The following is a 20,324-nucleotide window of genomic DNA, read 5'->3' on the forward strand; positions in this document are numbered from 1 at the left end:
GCCTGGATGATCCCAGGTATGCCTATAAGTCAATGAGGGCCCTAAGCTTTGGGGGCAGCAATGCCTTTTTTAGGCTTCTTCATAACAAATAATCGTAGCTGCCTCCTGACATCAAACTGCCTGTCATCTGCGCATGCACGGGTACTGGGAGTGAATGCTCCTCTACTAATGCTTTCTCCCTCGATCCTGAACCTAAAGGGTAATGAAATGGGGGGCAGGACATAGGTGTAACCTTCTGTGTTGGGGGTCTTAGAGGCTCAAAGGCTTCTTTGGAGCACAAATGTGTTCTTACCGGTGGCTAGTAAGCACACCGTTTGCTAATGAATGATGCCATTATTTAACAGGGATGCACAAAAGGTTTGCCATCATGTCACTTGCTTTTCAGCAAAATGTTTCTTGCATAGCCAGAGGCACGTAGTATTATACTATGGAAGGGGCCAAATACCTCTGCAGAATGTTTCACATATAAAGAACTTTTTTTGGGGATTGACTTTTTTTTTCCATATAACATGTAGTCTGTTTGTATGGTAGCTCCACGGCACCGTCTAGTTCTGCAGAATACGGTCATTATGAATAATCCCTTTATTGATTATTTTCGATATGATTAAATGCTGTGTATTGATTAACAAGTTGGACAACGTCTGTGTTTTCTTGTACAGGGTCGGAGAGATAAGTAACGTAGAAAGGTTGATTCCCGAGAACAGAAATCAATACTTTGGAACGAGGATTTATGCCACTCAAGTTAAATAAAGGGGATTTAATGAATGTCGGTTTTAGTAAGTTTTCTTGATCAAATCTCTCATATTTAAATAAAGGAACCTCTGGCTGCTCAGCTAAAGTCCCGTCTTCCTTTTATCTTTATTGGCGCTGATAATAACGGGGTGTGATAGGAGCGTGGCTTGGAATTTGCTTCTCCGGTGTTGGGATTGCATGTGTGTGGGACCTTCCCTGGACTAAAGTGCATCTCTCCAGAAAACATGGACTATGCGTTGTGATGGGGAAATGGTTTGCAAATATATAGGACCAATGCTTGCTGTTAATTATTCCTTATCACTGCTTGAAGCAGCCATCCAGTGGCAGGAAAGCACACTCCCATTGATATCATGGATATGACATCATATACTGGCGTGCTGCGTCTTTTACTGCAGCCTATGGAATCTCTATAGTCTTATAGAGGCTTACAGTCTCTATAGTGTAAGCTGGCTGGCTGGGGAGATAAAAGATCTCCCCCCGTAACCAGTCCATTGTGCAGCGTTCTGCCCCACAGTTTTGAACTAGGGGTACTGTCGCCCCTAGACCTGCCGTCTAGTTGGCCTTGGCCTGCATAAGTCTCTGAGCTGGGCTGTCTCATTAATGCCGAAAGTTCATTTTCAGAGTGTTCGGCTGGAGACCGCTAAACTACAAAAATGTTAGAAATGGGGAAACAGTATAAATGTTGATCTTGTTTCAATGTATCTTTCACGGAGTTCACCTGTGTCAAGCGTGATCAGACAGGAAAACCACATTGTAAAGAACAAAAAAGAAGACGGAAGCCCTCGCTGACTGAATACTCAAAAGCTAACAAGTTTTACCAGTGGCTTTCCAACCAATGGTTTGCATGTGCATGTAGAGGGAGTGAGGGCCGGTTGTGGCCTGTAATATTTTTAATTGTGGTTGGTTTAATGGCGTACTTTGGCCTAGGGGGTTTTGCATAACCTCTGCCACGTTAATGAGGGTAGACCGTTTGAGGAGTTCGTAGATGGTCCTATTACTGGCCTATTTGCCTTGTGCTCTCCTACCCTGTCACACAGCCTTCAAAGGCAGGGCATCTGCATGATGTGGAGATCCTTGGAGCTGCTAGCTGGCCTGACTATGTAGGCAGACTAGATGGACCTTAAGGGTTACCGGCCATTAGGTTCTAGGTGTCCAATGAGATGTTCTCATCGAAAGAGAACATGGTTCCATTTTAAGCTTTGCTTGTTGGAGGTCACCATTGTAGACCATCCAGACTGGTTACGGTCCAAATATAAATATCACACAGGGTTTATTCTTTATGGCAATGCTAATGATGTTTTATAGAGCTCGGTGAGAAGGTCCCAGTGTATGATTAAGACTGAGACATTCTGTTTGTTATAAGGCAGTATGTTTGTCTAATAGAATGGGCCAAAAGTACAAACGGAAAACCACAGCTGTTGCATAGGATTTTGTGAAAATCCTTGGCTAAAACAGAAAATGGTATATTTATAAATACATATTTTTAAAACAAAACTGTTGGTTCCCCTGTTAATAAGGGCATTGTGCCATTGGAACGGTATTAATAGTTTTATTTAAATTTTTTTTTTTTTTGCAAGCTTCATTCAAACAAAGATTATTGTAGGTTTATACTGTGGAAGAATAAATAGCGTTTAGATAAAAACATTGAGCCTGCTTAATTCTTGACCTCCCAGAAGCCGCACTCAAATAGTGTGCATGCTGAGTATCCAAGACCTCCGTGTCTGAAATGGTTATAATAAATAATAATTTTGGCCGTGTACTGCTTTCGTATGTGAATAGTTTGGTCATATTTTTAAATACAAAGGTGAGGAAGTCCGCCACACAAAGTATGAAATCGCTGTGCTAGTAAAATGTATATAATGGTGGATTAAGTTGAAGTCTGAAGCTGGTAGTGTCGACCTTGTAAATATGGCCACTTGGTGGAAGCAGCCAATCGGTGGCAGGAAAGCTCCCCCAATGGGGCATTTTCCACGCACCGGGGTCTGAAGAAGAATATCTTCTGAAGATGTCGTGTAGGGTGATGTGTTCATCTTCTGGGGAGGGAAGAGGGGCAAATAGATATGGGGCAAGGCTATGCATTGCCATATTGGCTGGGGTAATTAATGTGTGGCTTCTGAAATATAGAAGAATCAATCTAGAAAGAAAGCACTTGGGGAGGAAATAAGATCTGCCAAAGATGTAGAGTATAGATTAGCGCAACTAGCTGTTTTAGTCACACGGATTTAGGAGCCGGGGCAGATAGTGGTGTAAAAGTCTCCAGGTAGGTTAGGAGGTAGCAGAGACTTTTGTGGCGTCTCTTGGATCTTATAAAACCTTGCAATAAGTTTAGCACTCTGTGTTCTTTAAGCTTCTTTTAATCCTAAAAATGTAGGTGATTTCTGGTTGCCATGCCAATACCTTAGTTACTACATGTTACTATAGTAACTCAAAATGATCGGTGTAAGTGTTTTTTGATTATTTTTTTCCCCCCATTGAACGCTAAGCTAGTTCGCACAAACTGGACTCTGTGATGGAGGCGTAGAAACGCAAATATATAGATATCTACGTTTGGCCAAGGTAAATGTTTAACGTTTGCTGGAGAACAGTGAAGCTCATTATTACGATCACACAGGAGCTCTGCGCCCCTCTAATATTATTTTAAGTAGCAGTCGGTATCCGGCACATCTATCAAAATTTGCTCTGTTCTGCTACCGTAGCCGAGGCTAAAAAAAATTGGGCAGATGGAGGTTGGGGGGGACTTATATTTTATGAAAAGGAACATTCAGGTGATGCCCCAGCTATAACTGTGCTGCTGAAACAAAGGGTCCCTTATTTGGCCAAGACTCTGTGACCTATTATACTATGTAACTGTATAAAGGCGTTTAGAATGATGTACTTTAGTAACATAATTTAGCTTATGAACACGCTTAGGAACCCCGTGTTATACCCATAGGCAGCAAATATTATGAGGTGTTTGAAAAAAGGGACATCTGGAGATGCGAGCGGGACTTGGTTCCTAAAGAGGGAAGCTTCAGAAGTAGTAGAGTGTAGTTGAAAGGTGGAAAAAGAGGTAATCGAGAGTAAATGATTGTGAGTATGGGTATCTGCCAAACAGCTTTACCAGCAGATAAGGTCTTCTTATTGATCCCAGATTTAATTTCATCAAAAAAATGTTGACGGTAGCTGATTTCTGGTGCTGTGAAACCTCTTTTGGAATAAATGATGGCTTGGATTTAGTGTTGAAACAAAGGTGAAGAAAATGTTATGGAGGAGCGGAAGGAAAAGTAGCACAGGGGATAAGTCTGACCCTGACCTAAATAGAAGAGAATATCTGCCATAAAGTACTTATTATAATTCTAAGCACAGTTTATAAAATAACTAATATTTAATTGATGGCTACTGGCATTTGGGGGGATTTTGCCCTTTAACCTAAATGTATTTGGGCATTGTCTACCTTTTACACATACACATACACATACACACATGCTCACTTTTTCCTCCTCTTGCCCATCATTTCACGTGTTGGAAGATTTAAGCTTCATAGCGATGGTCACATTGGAATTTAGGGGAAATAACCGGTTTTGCCGTTACTGTGAGAACCATAATCTATTTTTACCTTTTTTTTTTTTTTTTTATTATACTTAAATAAGCATTTTAGGTACACTAGGGGACATCGGCTGTATTCGGGGCTAACTTTTAGTAGCTCTTAAATTTCTATTGTATAAACAGGCATGGCGGTAAAAGAGCTCTTTGCCTTATTTGAATTGGTGCAAGGATTCAGAGAATCCTAAATGCTCCTCCGGTACTTCTGAGACATAAACCTCCGTGACAGTGTTTACCTTACAGTGTTACCCTTTTGAAACCTTTCAGCTGTTCTAACGGCAAGACAAGTAGACACTATAGAAATTTTCCACCTGGGCTCACTTGAGAAGATACAAAGAACCTGTATGGGTCCACAGCAGAGTGTCTGGTAAGCATGGAGACCACCAAGCTAATTTCTCTAGGGTTCATGGAACCAATGAACCCAAAGAACTCGGATCGATGGGCCTCTGCCGTTCAAATTATCTGTAAGACACCACTAGGGTCAGCTGGAGCTGGAGGTCTCCTTGTCCCATTACCTGACATGTCTCTTTGACCATGGAGCAGAGACCTGTCATCCCTGACATGGACACGGTGGCAGATACCATACCTCCTAGGAGACCTTCTTTAAAGTCCAATGTCCTGTACAGCCCTGCCAACAAGATCTTAAAGTACTAAATCCTTTTTGAACTCCAGATGTTTGCCAAGTATGAGGGTGCCACAAAGAATTGGTAAAGCGCTGCCCTTAACCACCCCACTCAAAAGAAGTGTCTCTGTGGCCGTTTGAGATGTTGAGTGGTATCCAGGTGCGCATAGCTTAAAAATAACAAATCCCCAAACCAGATGTTCCTTTTTCTGTTCCCGTTATGACCCGTATGGCCTGTGAGGCGCATGTGTCTTGTGATTCAGATCTATATGCATAGGGGAGGTATGCCCATTCACAGCAAACAGATCTCTAGACTGTTTCATGGATCAACATGCCTGTCAAGCACAGTATCAAGTTTCAGGATTGTAGTCTTTATTTGGTGAAGATGTCACTGATGCTTTAAAAGCTTTTACAACAAAGAAATGCTATTTTAGCGGAATATGGAACTCTTTAAGGCATCCTGTGCAGCTCAATGGGGTAAATGTTGGTCCAGCCTAAAATACGCTCTGCCGTACAACTTGCCATCAACTCTTCTCGCTGCCTAACATATAAAGAACGCGAGATTCCTCTTTATAAAAAGAGATTCTGGTGCTACCGGTAGAACATTTATCATCGACGATTGCTCCACATTCCTAGTTTGGCTGAAAATAATGTTGGAGAAATGGGGCAGGTTAACCCTTGAAACAAGTATTGCAATATCACAGTATTAAGCTTCTAACCTCTGTTTCTATTCTCTTTTATACAACTCTACGTATTGCATCATTCTCATTTTGTGGGTCTATAGCTTAAAAAAAGCAGCTTTTAAAAATATATCTATTTTTCATTTGAAATCAGTAGTCGTTTTTCCCATTATGCAATGAGGTTGTGGGAGAGCTGGCGTTTCAACTCCCTAATGTTATTATGCATTGTCAACGGGCAATGAGTAATGAATATCACCGATATATCGCATGACTGCCTACAATAGTCCAGGTCTGCAGGCAAAAGGTTTTTAAGATAAGAAATAAACTAACTGAATGGCTACACTAAATCAATACTATATATAAAATTAGAGGATTTTGTTTGAAATAACGACTTTTTAAATTTATTTTATATTTTCACTTGAAGGCAGGGGAAATTACATCAACGTTTGTCGTTATCAAATCCATTTCTGATTGTGCAATTTGGTTTTTATTTAGGGTCTTTTTTGGGATTTTTGGTTTAAACTAATAAAAATTATATATATATCCATACATACATATTGGATGTATAAAATAAAAGTATTGGGCTTTGTAGCTGTAGCCAGCCCTACATACAGTCGTGTGTATTTGCCTTCACCCCGTGATTCACGTTGACAATAGGAGCTCTGCTCTTGTTGACTCGGTTTGGTGTTGCAAGCGCAGCGTGTTACGACAGTATGCCTCGTTGCTGGCAGTCTTGTGCCCATACTGCCGGAAAGTCCATTTTCTTTATATTTGAAAAAAAGGTGTTGTTTATTTCATGAACCTGGAATATGTGGTGAGTGTTGGTAACCACTGACGTTAGGATTTACTCATCAAACCATGAGGTTAGTCAAGGTGGAACATTGTGCCTCACCAAGCTTATCTATCCAATATGATGGGCCTACCCCGGTGAATGTCTCCTGCAAGAACAAGGAACAAGTTGCCCCCAAATAATAATCCAATCCCTGATATTATTTTGAGAGGGTATCTCAAGGAAACCAATAAAATGTCTTCTATTTCTCCGCATTAAATTTACACTTTATGAAAATGCCCCCTTTTTGCCATAGTTCTCTTTGGACCCCAGAGAGCCGGTATAGAAGGCACTCCGGTTATACCATGGTGCCAGAAAGCTTCCAAGAACCTACTTTGTCTCAACTCTGGATGTCCTCAAAGTCACCCCCTGTATCCCGACGATATAGAAACATGTTTCCAGCAAATATATGCATATATCTCTACTACTTGTACGTACTTGACACTAATTCTACCTTCCTTTTCTGCGATCGAAGGTAGCCATGGAAATTAATTACTATATTTACCTGTGTCTCCATCAATTGTTTAGTTATTTACAAGCCGGCACGCTTCCGCGAGCATCTTTGTAGTCATCTGAAAATAAGAGTTCTATTTAACTTTTTTGCAATTCTCATGAAGTGAGTAAGGGACCTTGTGTGGGTATCAGTAGGCCAGACATTGTCTACTTTCTGTTCTTGTATATGTGATATATGGCTGTCCTGTGTAAGTACAGTAACATAAACCAGGGATCTAGAAGCCAAACAAATGTAGGAACCAGTTTGCCCTTCCATCATGTTTTTGATTTTCCCCAAACCATACACTCATACACATTAATACTGCACACATGCACCAACATCCAACAGCATACACTAACTCACACACAGACTCTGGTAATATATATATACACACACACACACACACACACTTACTCTAACACTATTCACACACACACACTTACTCTGGTACTATGCATACATTCACACACACACTGACACTACAGGACAGTACACACACACACACACACTGACTCCAGCACAATACATATACAGACTTACACACTGACTATAACACACACACACAAACACAAACCCTTTCCCTCTTACTTGCTCGGACCTGTCTGCACCGCGTGCAAGCCGTCCAACGGCGGCCTCTCGGGTGGCATAATGCAGGTGCCTCAGCATCCCCCTATACCCAAGCAGGGGGGCTCGGCTGGGCCTGAACTACCCGGCATGCCTCCCAGAAGTTTTCTAGTCGCCATGGTGACCTGGCGCCCAGGATTTGTTGAGCCCTGATTTAAACTGATTGCCTCCTTTATTGTGATTATATTACACAAAAGGACTATTTATACCTTCAAAAAATGCAGATGGCAGACGTGTGTCTTATGAAGGATTGTCAGTCCAGGCGTCTAAACAAAAATGACCTCTAAATCCGAGTAAATAGAAGAGCAGTTAGCATACTTCCCGTAATTTGGTTACTTTAATAGTTTACAGATGGAAGAACATATGTGTAGTAACAATGTAACATGTATAATAGAAGAAAAAACACCATGCAAAGCCTTTAATCGCTGGAATCGAATGTACGGCTTGACGCTAACCATATGAAACCCCGTCTACAAAGCAACAAAGTTACATATAATTTTATTCATGGCTTACTAACCTGCGGCCCTCTAAATGATACTTGACTATACTGTCCTGCTTGCGATGGCCGTTCATTTGAATGTACCGATTTTAGTCTACGGTAAAATAGATGGATGGAGGCCAAATGTGCGTTTGAATGAAATGAATGAAACAATGGTCTCGTTGACGTATAGAATCCTGATGGTGGACGGAATATAAGATGCAAGAAGTCTATGGTTCAAAGACTTCCTCAGGAATGCTAAGGATTATTGATGACGTTGGATGATGATGATTACTGGTCAGTCCTAAAGCCCATGGGTTAGGAGCCATTATATTCGTGTGTTTTACATAAATAAAGCCAGATAGATGTTTATGTCGCTATGTTTGATGGAAAGCATACATGGTCCTGGGAAGCTCAACGTAACATCGCACGATACTGCAAGTTTTTTCATTTTTACAGTAACTAAATGCATTCCGAATGAGGCACCAAAGACCTAGCTGACCTAGAGTGCCGGAAGTCCGTGGCGGTACTGTGCATGGATGCCTTAGGGCCCCTGATAACTTTTTACCTGAATGCATTTGTTTTGAGAGGGGCTTTAGAATCTTAAAGTAGCACCCATTGGGGTAACATTGTCCACAGGAATGCAGACAGACTGCATTTCCATATTTATTCTAGTAGGAAGGAGGTGTTTTTAGTTGTGTGTTTATTCTTTATTTTGTGCCAACAGATGTACTTGGCACCTGACCGTACAATAAAACGGAAGTACAAAAAGTTCAAACGGTAGTTTATATCGATGTTTGGAATGGGGTACACAGATTAGGTCCGAGTCTAAGAATGTTTATAGCATGACACGCTCTTGAGTAGATATGTTCCCATTCTCTTAGATTACATTGTATTATGTTCCACAAGATCTTTCCAAGGGCTGTCCATCTTTGGCACTCTGGCTGTGGAGGATTATGATTTCCATGATGTTTTTTTTGTTGTTGTTGTTTGTTTATTTTGACCAATTAATGTAATCTTCTTGCAGACCTTCACAGCATGGTGCAACTCCCATCTCCGTAAAGCTGGAACACAGATTGAGAACATAGATGAGGACTTCAGAGATGGCCTTAAACTAATGTTACTTCTCGAAGTCATTTCAGGTGAGCATTAATGATGTGAATATAATTAATTTAATTTTTGTGATTAGTTCTTGATGCTAAACTTGATGTTAGTTTAGCAGACAAATTCCTCAAGGAACCTGAATTGATTGTGACACAAATAGCATTTTCTAATGCTGGTTCCTGGCTTATAACATGCTGGTGGTGTGCATCTTAAGCAGCCATTGTTTTAATGTTTTTTCTTGATCGTACAGTTATTTGTGTGTCAGCTACTGGGAATGCTGGTGTCCCTATTATAAGAGTCTTCTAAATTGTCACTTTATTATCTTGAATGTTGACTAGGTGAGCGTTTGCCAAAACCAGAGCGAGGCAAAATGCGTGTGCATAAAATCTCCAATGTGAACAAAGCCCTGGATTTTATCGCCAGTAAAGGAGTGAAACTTGTATCCATAGGAGCAGAAGGTGAGAACTGGATGTGGTTTTTTTTTTTTTTTTTACATTTCCTTTGGCCCTCGCCAGTGGGGCATTGTTGGTATCCTTCAAGGCTTAGTGAACAAGGAGGTCCTGGTCTTGACACACCTCTATGGGGATATAGTAGTTACATTTAAAAAATTGGTTCCTGTCACTCTAGCAGCCAACGACACAATGTTGCTGATTCGACTATTCCATTGCTTACATTTATGATAAGATCAATTGTCGAAATCATGCATCGTGGTCAAATAGCTTCCTGACCATATGGTTAACCTCCGAAGACTCAGCGCCTTTTGGAGGATTTAATCGTTATATGCAGTATTTTCTCTTAAGAAACAGGTGTTTCCTTGTTCGGTTTGCCGTAACTAACCATGTGTTGCATTACAGTTCATAGTAGTAGATTGTTTTCATGCGTTGTGTTATGTAGGGTTTCTCAAAAGATAATGGATTCACGCAACACAAAAACTGTGATATATCTTAAAAAACCTGTGTGGTTTGCACCCCACTCCCCATAGCGTCTTGAGTTTTTAGGCTGGTCCATTTGGACCGCTGCTAATAGGTATAGCATTATGAATCCTAAAGAAACAAATATCAGAGCTGTGGTTGGTAAGGCTGATATTTTACTTGAATAGGCAAAAAAAAGTCTGATGGGAAGAGATAACGACATATTTTAACGTATTTTTCAGAAATTGTGGATGGCAATGCCAAGATGACTCTAGGAATGATTTGGACTATTATCCTCCGTTTTGCTATCCAAGACATTTCTGTTGAAGGTAAGTTATGGAGCTTGCATGACAATGAAGCCAAAACACTACCTAATGCTTCCTTTAGTGTTCTGTACCAGCCGGTGCTGTAGAGTTCTCACTGTCAGACCTCGCAATTCTAAAAAAAAAAATATAAAGACCACTTTTTGGATCTCCTATAGAAGATCTTTTGCTGGTTATCTTACCGTAGCTGTATACCATACCACACAAAGAATGGGAGGCTTCAGTATGTTTAAAACAAAAAAAGTGTGGCTTTTTGTGTGTTGTGTTTAACACAACGTATTCGTTCTCAGAATGTAATATTCATCCCTGTTTCCACAGAGACATCTGCCAAAGAAGGATTGCTGTTATGGTGTCAAAGAAAGACCGCCCCATACAAGAATGTGAATATCCAGAACTTCCACATCAGGTCCGTGGAGTGGGTGCTGGCCAGAAGAACTGTGGATGCTTAGGGGGGGGAATCAAAGCCCACGGATACTCTAAAAAAAAATACCGAGTGCAAAATCTGTAGTTTTATTTTGCTTATTATTATACTTTCTTCACAGTTGGAAAGATGGTCTTGGATTCTGCGCTCTCATTCATAGGCATCGTCCAGAACTCATAGACTATGGCAAGCTACGAAAGGTATTTTCTGATAATCTATTATTATTTGGTAAAGCAATGCAGAATATAACATATTTGTCATTTCTGACCGACCCCCAAGGCCATCCTTAACAAGGGCAAAAGGGGAATCTGACCCAGACAACAATGTATCTATCTTCTGCCGTCCTCTCTGTGGCGCCATCGTTACCGCTGAGAGCCGGGATACATCATCAGCTTTTTAAAGATGGGTGGCACCGGGTGGAAATTGACTAGGGAGGCTATGGTGACACTGCACAGATCCGCAGTCTTCATTTTAACAGGCCCATTGAGAAGTGCAGAAGGGCCTGATTGCCCAAGAGAGCAGCTACTTGGAGTACCCACTCTGTTTATTGCCCACGACCCGATTATTATTGAATAAGTGGTTTTGTATGTTTAAGGTGTTAATGCCAGGGATCTCCTTTGCATGTCCCTGCGCTAGTTTAATTTTAGCAGATATTTTAGTTAACTGTATCTGCCATGAGATGATACCACTAAATCATTAGATACTGACCAAATATATATTTATTTATTTTTTCTTGTTTTTTAGGATGATCCCCTGACGAATCTAAACACCGCTTTTGATGTGGCAGAAAGATTCCTGGACATTCCCAAGATGTTGGACGCTGAAGGTAATTCAGATGCTTGAAGTAGCTTTCATTTTGTGGGATGGAGGAACTTTACGTATGTAAAAAGCGTGCTATGCTGGGGGCATGTCGATCACTGGTTCAGCTGGATCGAAACTAAGCTTAACGACATTATGCATGAGTTTGTTTGCATGTGTCCACCCCACACGTCTTTTATTTTGGTAAAAAAATTGTTGATTTTTATTTTCAGAAGCAGGTTTATATAGTATTTTTTACATTAAGATACTGTGTATTACCATTACTGGGAGCTTTCTGAGTAAACTACAAAAAAAAAACAGACTCCAATATGAATGAAAAAAAAATGGCTACTGCACAATCTCTTTCAGAAGCCAGCTACAGACTGTGTAAATTTACTCTGATTTCTGTAAAATTCCTTTGCGTCAAGATCCAACCCTCAACATTTCCTAGTATGATTATTGACATACAATAGTGAACGGGAATCCACAATAGAAATCGTCTAAACTCTGAATTACCCTATAGTCTCTCCCAAACTGAATTGATAGTTTTAAGAAATAGTGGCACGGTATAGTCTTATCTGTGGCGCTAGGAATTTACAGAAGGCCACGCGCTGATTGATGGAGTATTGGTGAGGACCAGGTTGTCCCTCTACTCATATGAACAAGCAGGGTGGCAACAAAAATTTACGAAATGGGAAGCCTATTTCTGTGAGATCCATATACTTTGTCATTCATGTTGATAAAACCTCATTAGCCTCGCATTGTTTTGCATTCCTCGTTTATCACAGTTGTGTATCCATCTCATCCTGTAAACCAACATGCTTTAAACCTTCTCTTGACAGACATTGTTGGAACTGCTCGCCCTGACGAGAAGGCCATCATGACCTATGTTTCTAGCTTCTACCACGCCTTTTCAGGAGCCCAGAAGGTATCCCAGGATCTCTCCCACCAGCACATTCGTCCTGTCTCTAATGTGCAAATCTTCTTCTCCCTTTCTCAGTTTTAGCTCCTGGATATTTTTCCTTTTATTTCATAGGGTTGGCAGTTTTTCAAAGTGGTAGCCAAAGGCATGTTTTATGTGTGTTTATATTAAAAGACCTTTATCTGCTGGGATAGTATTGGACATTCCAGGTCTATGTAATGTTCTTGAAATGCAACACTCCTTTCTCTCATTCCTTTATATATTTGCAATGGTGAAGAAATAGTAATTTTTGTTTCCAGGTTCCAGACAAATTGGTGGATTTATGCTAAGGGCCAGTTATAGTCAACTTGGTACATTATGATTGATCCATGTCCTACTTGTTCCAGTTAAGAGCCACTGACCACACCACATATATGCTGGTCTCTCCCATGTGTGGTGGTTTGCTGTGACCATAAAGGGTCTTCTTCGTGTCTGTGATATCGTGGGGAAATGACAAGAGACAAAAAAAAGTATTGGTTGGCATGTCATTTTTGATAGCCGAGTTTGGCTAACATGATATATAGCTTTAAAGGTCCTTGAGCTCCCTTAAGGAGTATTGTCAAGGGTGGATTGTATAGAATCTTTTTATGTGCAGGTTTCTTTAGATGAGCTCCGGAACATCTGTGATAGATGTACGTCTTTGGAACAGTGGGGTTTATTCACTAAAGCAGTCCATAGACGAGTAAATCATAAATGTATGATTCCATTTAATGCACCAGCATTCATAGAGTAAGGTACCGAGCCACATATTTTAAAGACTCCAAATCTTATTTGGTCAACTTGAGGGTATCACAAACGTCTTTTGACAATCTTCTGTGGTCAAATATGGCACCCTCCGACCTTACCTGTCTCACCAACTAACAGAGCACAGCTTCAACGTGTTGCAAGGTGGCAACGAGCAAGATGTGATAGATGTTTGTGCTGCAAGAGCACAGGTTTCCGTCGGTATCGCAGCTTGGTGGGATGGTCGGTGAGGATTAAAGGATCCCACGTTCTGTCCGTAGTCCTCACTGCCAGCAGATGTAGGACAGAGAGGCCACTTAGGACATTCCCTGAAAATCACATTGTCATGCAAATAAAGGGACACTTGGGAGGTATCCTGACACCATAGTGTAACAAACACGCTCCACTTCTCTCTTCTTCTGACTGTGGGCCTGCTGCCATTTCTGTCATACACGGAGGCAAGTGAAACAAACGTGCATGTTCCTTGGTTACTGTATAAAGCAATTTATAATAGACTATTTTTCTGTGGAAAGGCTTATGTACTTAATCATTAATTCCATAGTAAAGGGAATTAAGTGCAATCATATTAAACCGTTCCTTTTGTGGCCTATCGAATAACATTACTTTCTGATTTTTAGCAACTTATTGATCTCAAAGCCTTTTGACCCATACCGTGGTTCGCAGATTTCATTGTGGCTGCATGAAACATGTTTGTAACTTCTTTTTAGTAAATGTTTATGACGATATACTTTAAAAAAATGATCTGTTGTAAGGAAGTCGTACGTAGGGACCTCTAACCCCGCGTAAGACATCTTGGTTAGAGTTGGTCATTCATACCTTCTTCCATATCACTTAAACATTGACGCATCGTCTTGGTGGTCATGCTGTATGGTCCAATGGATTGTTATAGTGTTGGTATGTCCTTGAGATGTCTCTGTCATGTTTATTTTGATACTGGTGGATACGTTAACCGTTCCCATTAAAAGAAAGAAGAATGTCAATCTGGCATTCAAATCATGTGTGTATTTTCTACCATTCTGTGTATAAACCATATCCTTTTCATATGTCTTGCTGTCCTATAGTGATGGACACTGAGGGCGACGAGTGTCCTCTGTTAATCATAAAGGTAAAGTTGGAAAAATTACATATTTAAGTTATTAATGTGGAAAACCAATCTGGTGTGCGTACGCTAAACGCGATCTGACGGGTGAGGGCGAATTGGAGGTGGATACCATTTTGAATGCTACGCCAACCCTGCCCATGCCTTTATTACTTTAATGGCAAAAGTGTTGCATAGAATTTGTTTGGTCGGTCTTGCAATGCATGCTGGGAGATCCTGCTTCTTCCTGCCCTTTTTCCTCCTTATTCCATGTGGCTGTTCTGATTCTGTGCCCTCTGCTTCTTCTCGCTGTACCCTTTCAACCTCTTCTTTTCCTTCTCTGTACAGATATTATAGGGACGCTAAAGCCGGATAAGAAGGCTATTATGACCTATGTGTCATGTTATTACCACGCCTTCTCGGGTGCGCAGAAGGTGAGATTTTACTTGTAACGGGCACACCAACGCGCTGGAAAGCACCTTCAATCAAGACCCTAAGTCTTGTGTCGTTGGGAGAACGCAGAGGTGCATTGCACATCTCCATGTAATTGGTGCATTCGCTTATACCCCATCATTCACTTTTCACTGGAGTGTCACATTTTTTTGCCACTTGTAGGAGCTACTTTCTCTTTTCGTTAAGCAACTTTCTTTTTTTTTGTAACTTAGATTTTTTTGATTGCTCTCATTTTTGGTGAAGGATAGCCCTGGTTTCCTATTGCTTGGCTCTACAGTCTACACCATTTATGCCCAAACCCAATAAAAACCAAAGTGAGGACCATGAAGAACCAGTAGCTCTGTGTCTCCTGAAAACTATATATATATATATATATATATATATATATATATATATATATATATAGTCATGCTATATTATAAGCAATAAGTCTCATAGTTTTCTTTTCAACACCGATTCCTCTTATAAATGCCTTTTTAGAAATATACAGGTTTTTGTGAATAAATAATGATTCTGTGAGCATATGGTGGGACAAAAGTGTCAAAAGCCCTCAGCTGTCCAGCGCACAGTAAGCCAAATATAGTTGAAATATAGTGATATGCTCTTTTAGATCTAAAAATGCTTTCTTATCTAAATACATGTTCTTTGATGCTGATTTCAGGCTAAGGATCTGGCTATCCATCTGGATAGTTGTACTGAGTTCTAAAGGTATAGGTCCGCAACCGTGTGCTTTTAATTCTAATTAAACCTGCATGGGTTTGACTGTTTTCTCTGAACATTCTAACATAATGACTCCGAGTAACCTTTTGTGATGGAATACTAATCTAACGAATTTCTGTTATAAAATTAACCTAGGCTACGATATATGTGTATCGCATATAGGGTTGGGCAGACATGTGTTTGGTTTCACCTACTTTCTTCAGTTTCCTTTGAATTAGACCTCTAATTATTAATAATAATAATTTAATTCCGTTGTGGCAACTGGACTAATAGAAGACTGGTGTCCCCGCGGTTCAGAGCCTGCTCCGAGAAACAGAACCCCTTATTAATTCTAATATGAACGCTAAGGGATCTTTTGACAGAGGTCTAGGACAACGATGTCCACTATTCTGTGGAGGGCTCCAGGATCCAGATAAGGAGACCTTCTATAAAGTAAAGTTTGGCTACCACTAGCCACGTGTCCATCACATCTATTAACCACCTCTGTTCAGCAGCAATTTATCTAAAGGGTGCGTTACAAACCCTAACACATAAACTTTTAAGTCTCCCCCGTCCTCCGTGGCTTCTTCTGATGTGCACATTGTGGCGAGAGACCAAAAACCCTTTCCAGGCAGACCTAGTGTATCCGTACGTTTTGTAATCGTGATCCATTACACGTATACAATTCACGTCTTCGTATATATTACATTTTAAAGATATTTTAGAACATATACAATGCTTTTGTGATTATTGCTTTCACAATATCCTAGAGGTAGTCTGCCTTTAAAGCAAATATCGTTGCTCCCATTAACCAAGCGGCACATTTTATAGGAATATTTTCACCAGGTCCCTCCAAATGTTGAGTTTAATAATCTTTCTTAACGGTTTGTATAATTTTGCTATATATGGTTTGTTACTTTTTTAAATGTTGTTTGAAGAGCTCTTTCAACCCCTCAATGGTTTATTGGACAACTTTGAATGACTTAATTTAACTTTTAAATGACCATTTCAGAATTTTTTGTTGAGCCTCGAGTAATAGATGATGGGAGATACACTTGAGTAGTAGCTGGGATGTTGGGCTTTGGCTTGGCCGTTCTTCAACAAAAAAACCCCAGGGCCCAATGCTATTGTTCTCATGGCTGGTTTGTGATGGAAAACCAGGAATTTTAAGCAATGACAAGGAAAACATCTTTGGCGAAATATCAGGTCTTGGTTGAAGGACAGCTCCAGTCTATAGGAATCCCATGTGTACGTTGAGGAGAATAATGCAAATGCTATTGAATTGCATAGAAAAAGCATGCGGTACCGAAATCCGCGTTATTTACCGCTGGGACGTGTTGGCAGATTAGTAGGAAGCGTTAAGACCTTCTAGCTTATAATCAATATTTTTAGCCTTTGCCAAAAAGTGTAATATGTCTGGTAGTTTCTTCACATGCTTTCTCTTGTATTTTTCCTGCTTGCTTTTGTAAACATGTAAGAAAAGGTAACGTTGTATGATTTTTTTTTATTTTTTTTTTCTCCTATAGGCGGAAACAGCGGCTAATCGGATCTGCAAAGTGCTGGCGGTAAACCAGGAGAATGAGCAGCTCATGGAAGATTATGAGAAACTGGCTAGCGATGTACGTATTTTAAAGAATGAAAAGTAATAAGAGGTTCACTTGTAATGGCAAAAGGAGGCGAGTGGATAACCCCCTAGCAGGGGTGGGTAACTCCATCCATTCAAGCTATTTAGATGATTGAACCCCAAGGAGCTACATGCTGTAGAGTCATTATCTATCGTATGTTATAGGGGGGATTTCTTTGTATAGGTTTGTGTTCACAAATATAGTTTTATTTTTACATGTGTCAGTGGTTGGTAAATTTAATTATATTGCACCAGTTTGATATATTCTGATCATACTATCAACACCATATTAAAACTGTATATAAAAACCAAAGCAAAACAAAGTTAGTTCATGTTTTAATATCCCAAACTGGCAAATATTGTAATATATATATATATCTATATAGCAAATAATACCTTATGCCAAAAACTGAAATTGAATACCAATCCCGCCGCACACACAAAACTGTCTGCCGATTTTATATTCTTTGTACAACGCTGTGGAATATGATATAAAACAATAAATAATAATAAAAGGAGGAGAAAGTTATTTTGCTAGTTTAGTGCAAATAGGGTAGAGGCCGTGTCTCTTTCAGGGACCCTGTTGGTTATATGATGCCTGAATGAATGCGATTGTATTGAAAATCCAGATAAATGATTTTATATATATATATATATATATATTTATTTTTTTAATCCTGGCAGCTGCTTGAATGGATTCGCCGCACCATCCCGTGGCTGGAGAACCGAGCTCCGGAGAACACTATGCAAGCCATGCAGCAAAAGCTGGAGGATTTCCGAGACTATAGGCGCCTACACAAACCCCCCAAGGTTCAAGAGAAGTGTCAACTAGAAATCAACTTCAACACTCTCCAAACCAAGCTACGGCTCAGCAATCGACCAGCTTTCATGCCTTCAGAGGGAAAGATGGTGTCGGTGAGCATCGCATAACAGTGTTATGGCTTTTAAACGTTCGTTTCCTGATGAAGTATGACGTGACGTGTTCATGTAAACCAGTTAAGAAGGGACCAAGATTACACTAATTGTTTTAAATTGTGGATATCATAAAACTCTTGTCATGGTGATGATCTAAGATGTCGTTCTACCAAAGCCGCCTAATTTCTACGTGTTGGACGCACATTTGAAAACCTTGTTTGAACATCGATGGTTTTCATAAGGACTGACCTTATTCGACAAACTGAATGGTACCCATACTGACACTTTTCGTCATGGGACGTTTAATGGAACGTGCGCCATCTTGTTTGGTAAGTTCCCAAGTGCGTTATCATTTTGTATCCCTTTTGTTTGTTGTACCTAGGACATAAATAACGCGTGGGGTGGTTTGGAGCAGGCTGAGAAGGGCTATGAAGAGTGGCTGTTGAATGAAATCCGGAGGTTGGAGAGGCTGGACCACCTGGCAGAGAAGTTCCGTCAAAAGGCTTCTATTCATGAGGCTTGGACAGATGGTAATCTCATTAAATTATTTGCAGAACTGTATTAGTACATTAATAACGGACGTAACAGAGAAAATAAAAAGTGCACCATATTCAGATTTTTGGTAGAAGATAAAATATCACATTTTTCTCTTTTTTTTTTTTGTTTTTCCATATCCCTGCCAAGCTCACCGTGGAGCATGTTGGATGCATTGTAGACCAACATGTCTGAGCTTGCAATAAATAGGAAATAAAAAAGTTTCAGATCAAATGTCCTCTCAGTCCGCACAAAAACAATACACGGCCGTAACAGTCACACATTTAATGGGGCATCTCGTGTATAAATATTTGTCAGGGTTTTTGTGCCAAAGTAGTCAGCGTGTTGGCAACACAGGTATATACAATCTCTACACGTCATTGTGCCACAGTCATGCTTTTAGGCATTGCATCTATCATGCCGTTGTGGTACCTTGATAAATCACCCCAATGACACCTCTGGAAATTATATATTGGGTATTCGGTGGAACTGATGGTTCTGAATAGTGTATTAAGTTTCGAGTGCAATATATAATGTGTAAATCCGCAGTACTAAGCTACTTTTTGTCTCCGGCGATACCCTTTGCTGGGATCAGATGGGTATCCCCAACGTTATCCTACTATTCTCTGGCCTCCTGTGTGCAGGGAAAGAAAGCATGCTGCAGAAGAAGGATTACGAGACGGCCAGCCTGTCTGAAATCAAAGCCCTGCTCAGGAAACACGAAGCTTTTGAAAGCGACCTGGCCGCCCATCAAGACCGAGTGGAGCAGATTGCGGCCATAGCCCAGGAGCTGAAGTACGTGCGCTCTATTCAGATGCCAGGAGGCAGCTGTTTCGGGGATCAGTTTGCTGCATTGATCCCTGAAAAAAAAAATGATGGCTTGTTCTCTACTCCTTTAAGTTTCAACCTCTCGGTTCATCGATCCGTTAGAAATGTGAGCTCTGTGGCTTCGTTTTGAAGTTGTGAATACACATATGCTCGATTGTTTTAGTATATTTGCATGAAGCCGCGCTGTCCCTTTGATGGGAATACACTGGTACAGCGTGTTCTTCGCCTAAGGCAATTCCAGGCTTGTTATGCTGGATGAGATCCGGATGAGAGGAAATGTCAATAGATGATAACGCTTGCTTGTAGTGGGATGGGCACTTGACCAGTGCGAAGAGTATTAATGATGATGTGAATGAATGTTTATGCTGACCTCTGGTTGTCTTCATGCAGTGAGTTGAATTACTATGACTCCCCGAGTGTGAATGCCAGGTGCCAAAGAATCTGCGATCAGTGGGATAACCTTGGCGCTCTCACCCAGAAGCGCAGAGAAGCTCTCGAGGTAATTGGGGGATATACAGTAAACGATATTTGGACAGAATACTAGCTGTGGGGTTCCCATTCCATCATGAGGATTGTCCATCTTCATGGAGCCTTGCTGTAGAAGTGCTCCGTCGTACATAACGTTTCTAATTTCATCTCTGAGTAGAGTGGTCCTTGCTCTTGAAACCTTACCTAAACAATTTGAAATCTGTGTTTGTCCGCTTCACACTCCAATGCCTTTTTTGTTTAAGCCATAAGTGTCTTTCTTCCTCTAGTGGTTGTTTTTTATACTATATATACTATGTAATGTACAGCCTGTTCTTAAAAATTACTGATATAACTACGCATTATGCAAGGTCAGCCCTTCTTGCAAGATTATTTATATAAATT

General features: G+C 40.5%; 1 protein-coding gene across 11 annotated transcripts in view; it reads left to right on the plus strand.

Annotated features, from left to right (window-relative positions):
• Positions 1–20,324, plus strand: part of LOC149284650 (alpha-actinin-1-like) — a 36,135-nt gene that overhangs the window by 8,546 nt on the left and 7,265 nt on the right. For 8 of the 11 annotated variants that reach the window (XM_089496381.1, XM_089496384.1, XM_089496387.1 and 5 more), the window contains exons 2-13: positions 9,089–9,203; positions 9,504–9,623; positions 10,319–10,405; positions 10,718–10,805; positions 10,942–11,020; positions 11,565–11,646; positions 12,461–12,546; positions 17,080–17,172; positions 17,862–18,092; positions 18,475–18,622; positions 19,271–19,421; positions 19,845–19,953. In XM_089496381.1, coding sequence (XP_089352507.1) covers positions 9,089–9,203; positions 9,504–9,623; positions 10,319–10,405; positions 10,718–10,805; positions 10,942–11,020; positions 11,565–11,646; positions 12,461–12,546; positions 17,080–17,172; positions 17,862–18,092; positions 18,475–18,622; positions 19,271–19,421; positions 19,845–19,953 — 1,389 coding nt within the window. Of the gene's footprint in view, positions 1–9,088; positions 9,204–9,503; positions 9,624–10,318; positions 10,406–10,717; positions 10,806–10,941; positions 11,021–11,564; positions 11,647–12,460; positions 12,547–14,749; positions 14,836–17,079; positions 17,173–17,861; positions 18,093–18,474; positions 18,623–19,270; positions 19,422–19,844; positions 19,954–20,324 lie in introns of all 11 variants that reach the window. The other 3 variants (XM_089496383.1, XM_089496385.1, XM_089496386.1) reach the window with 1 other exon arrangement.

This window comes from Sceloporus occidentalis, unplaced genomic scaffold, assembly GCF_023333645.1.
Source record: "Sceloporus occidentalis isolate IW3139 unplaced genomic scaffold, rSceOcc1.0.p SCAF_89, whole genome shotgun sequence".
NCBI classification, from domain to species: Eukaryota; Metazoa; Chordata; class Lepidosauria; order Squamata; family Phrynosomatidae; genus Sceloporus; species Sceloporus occidentalis.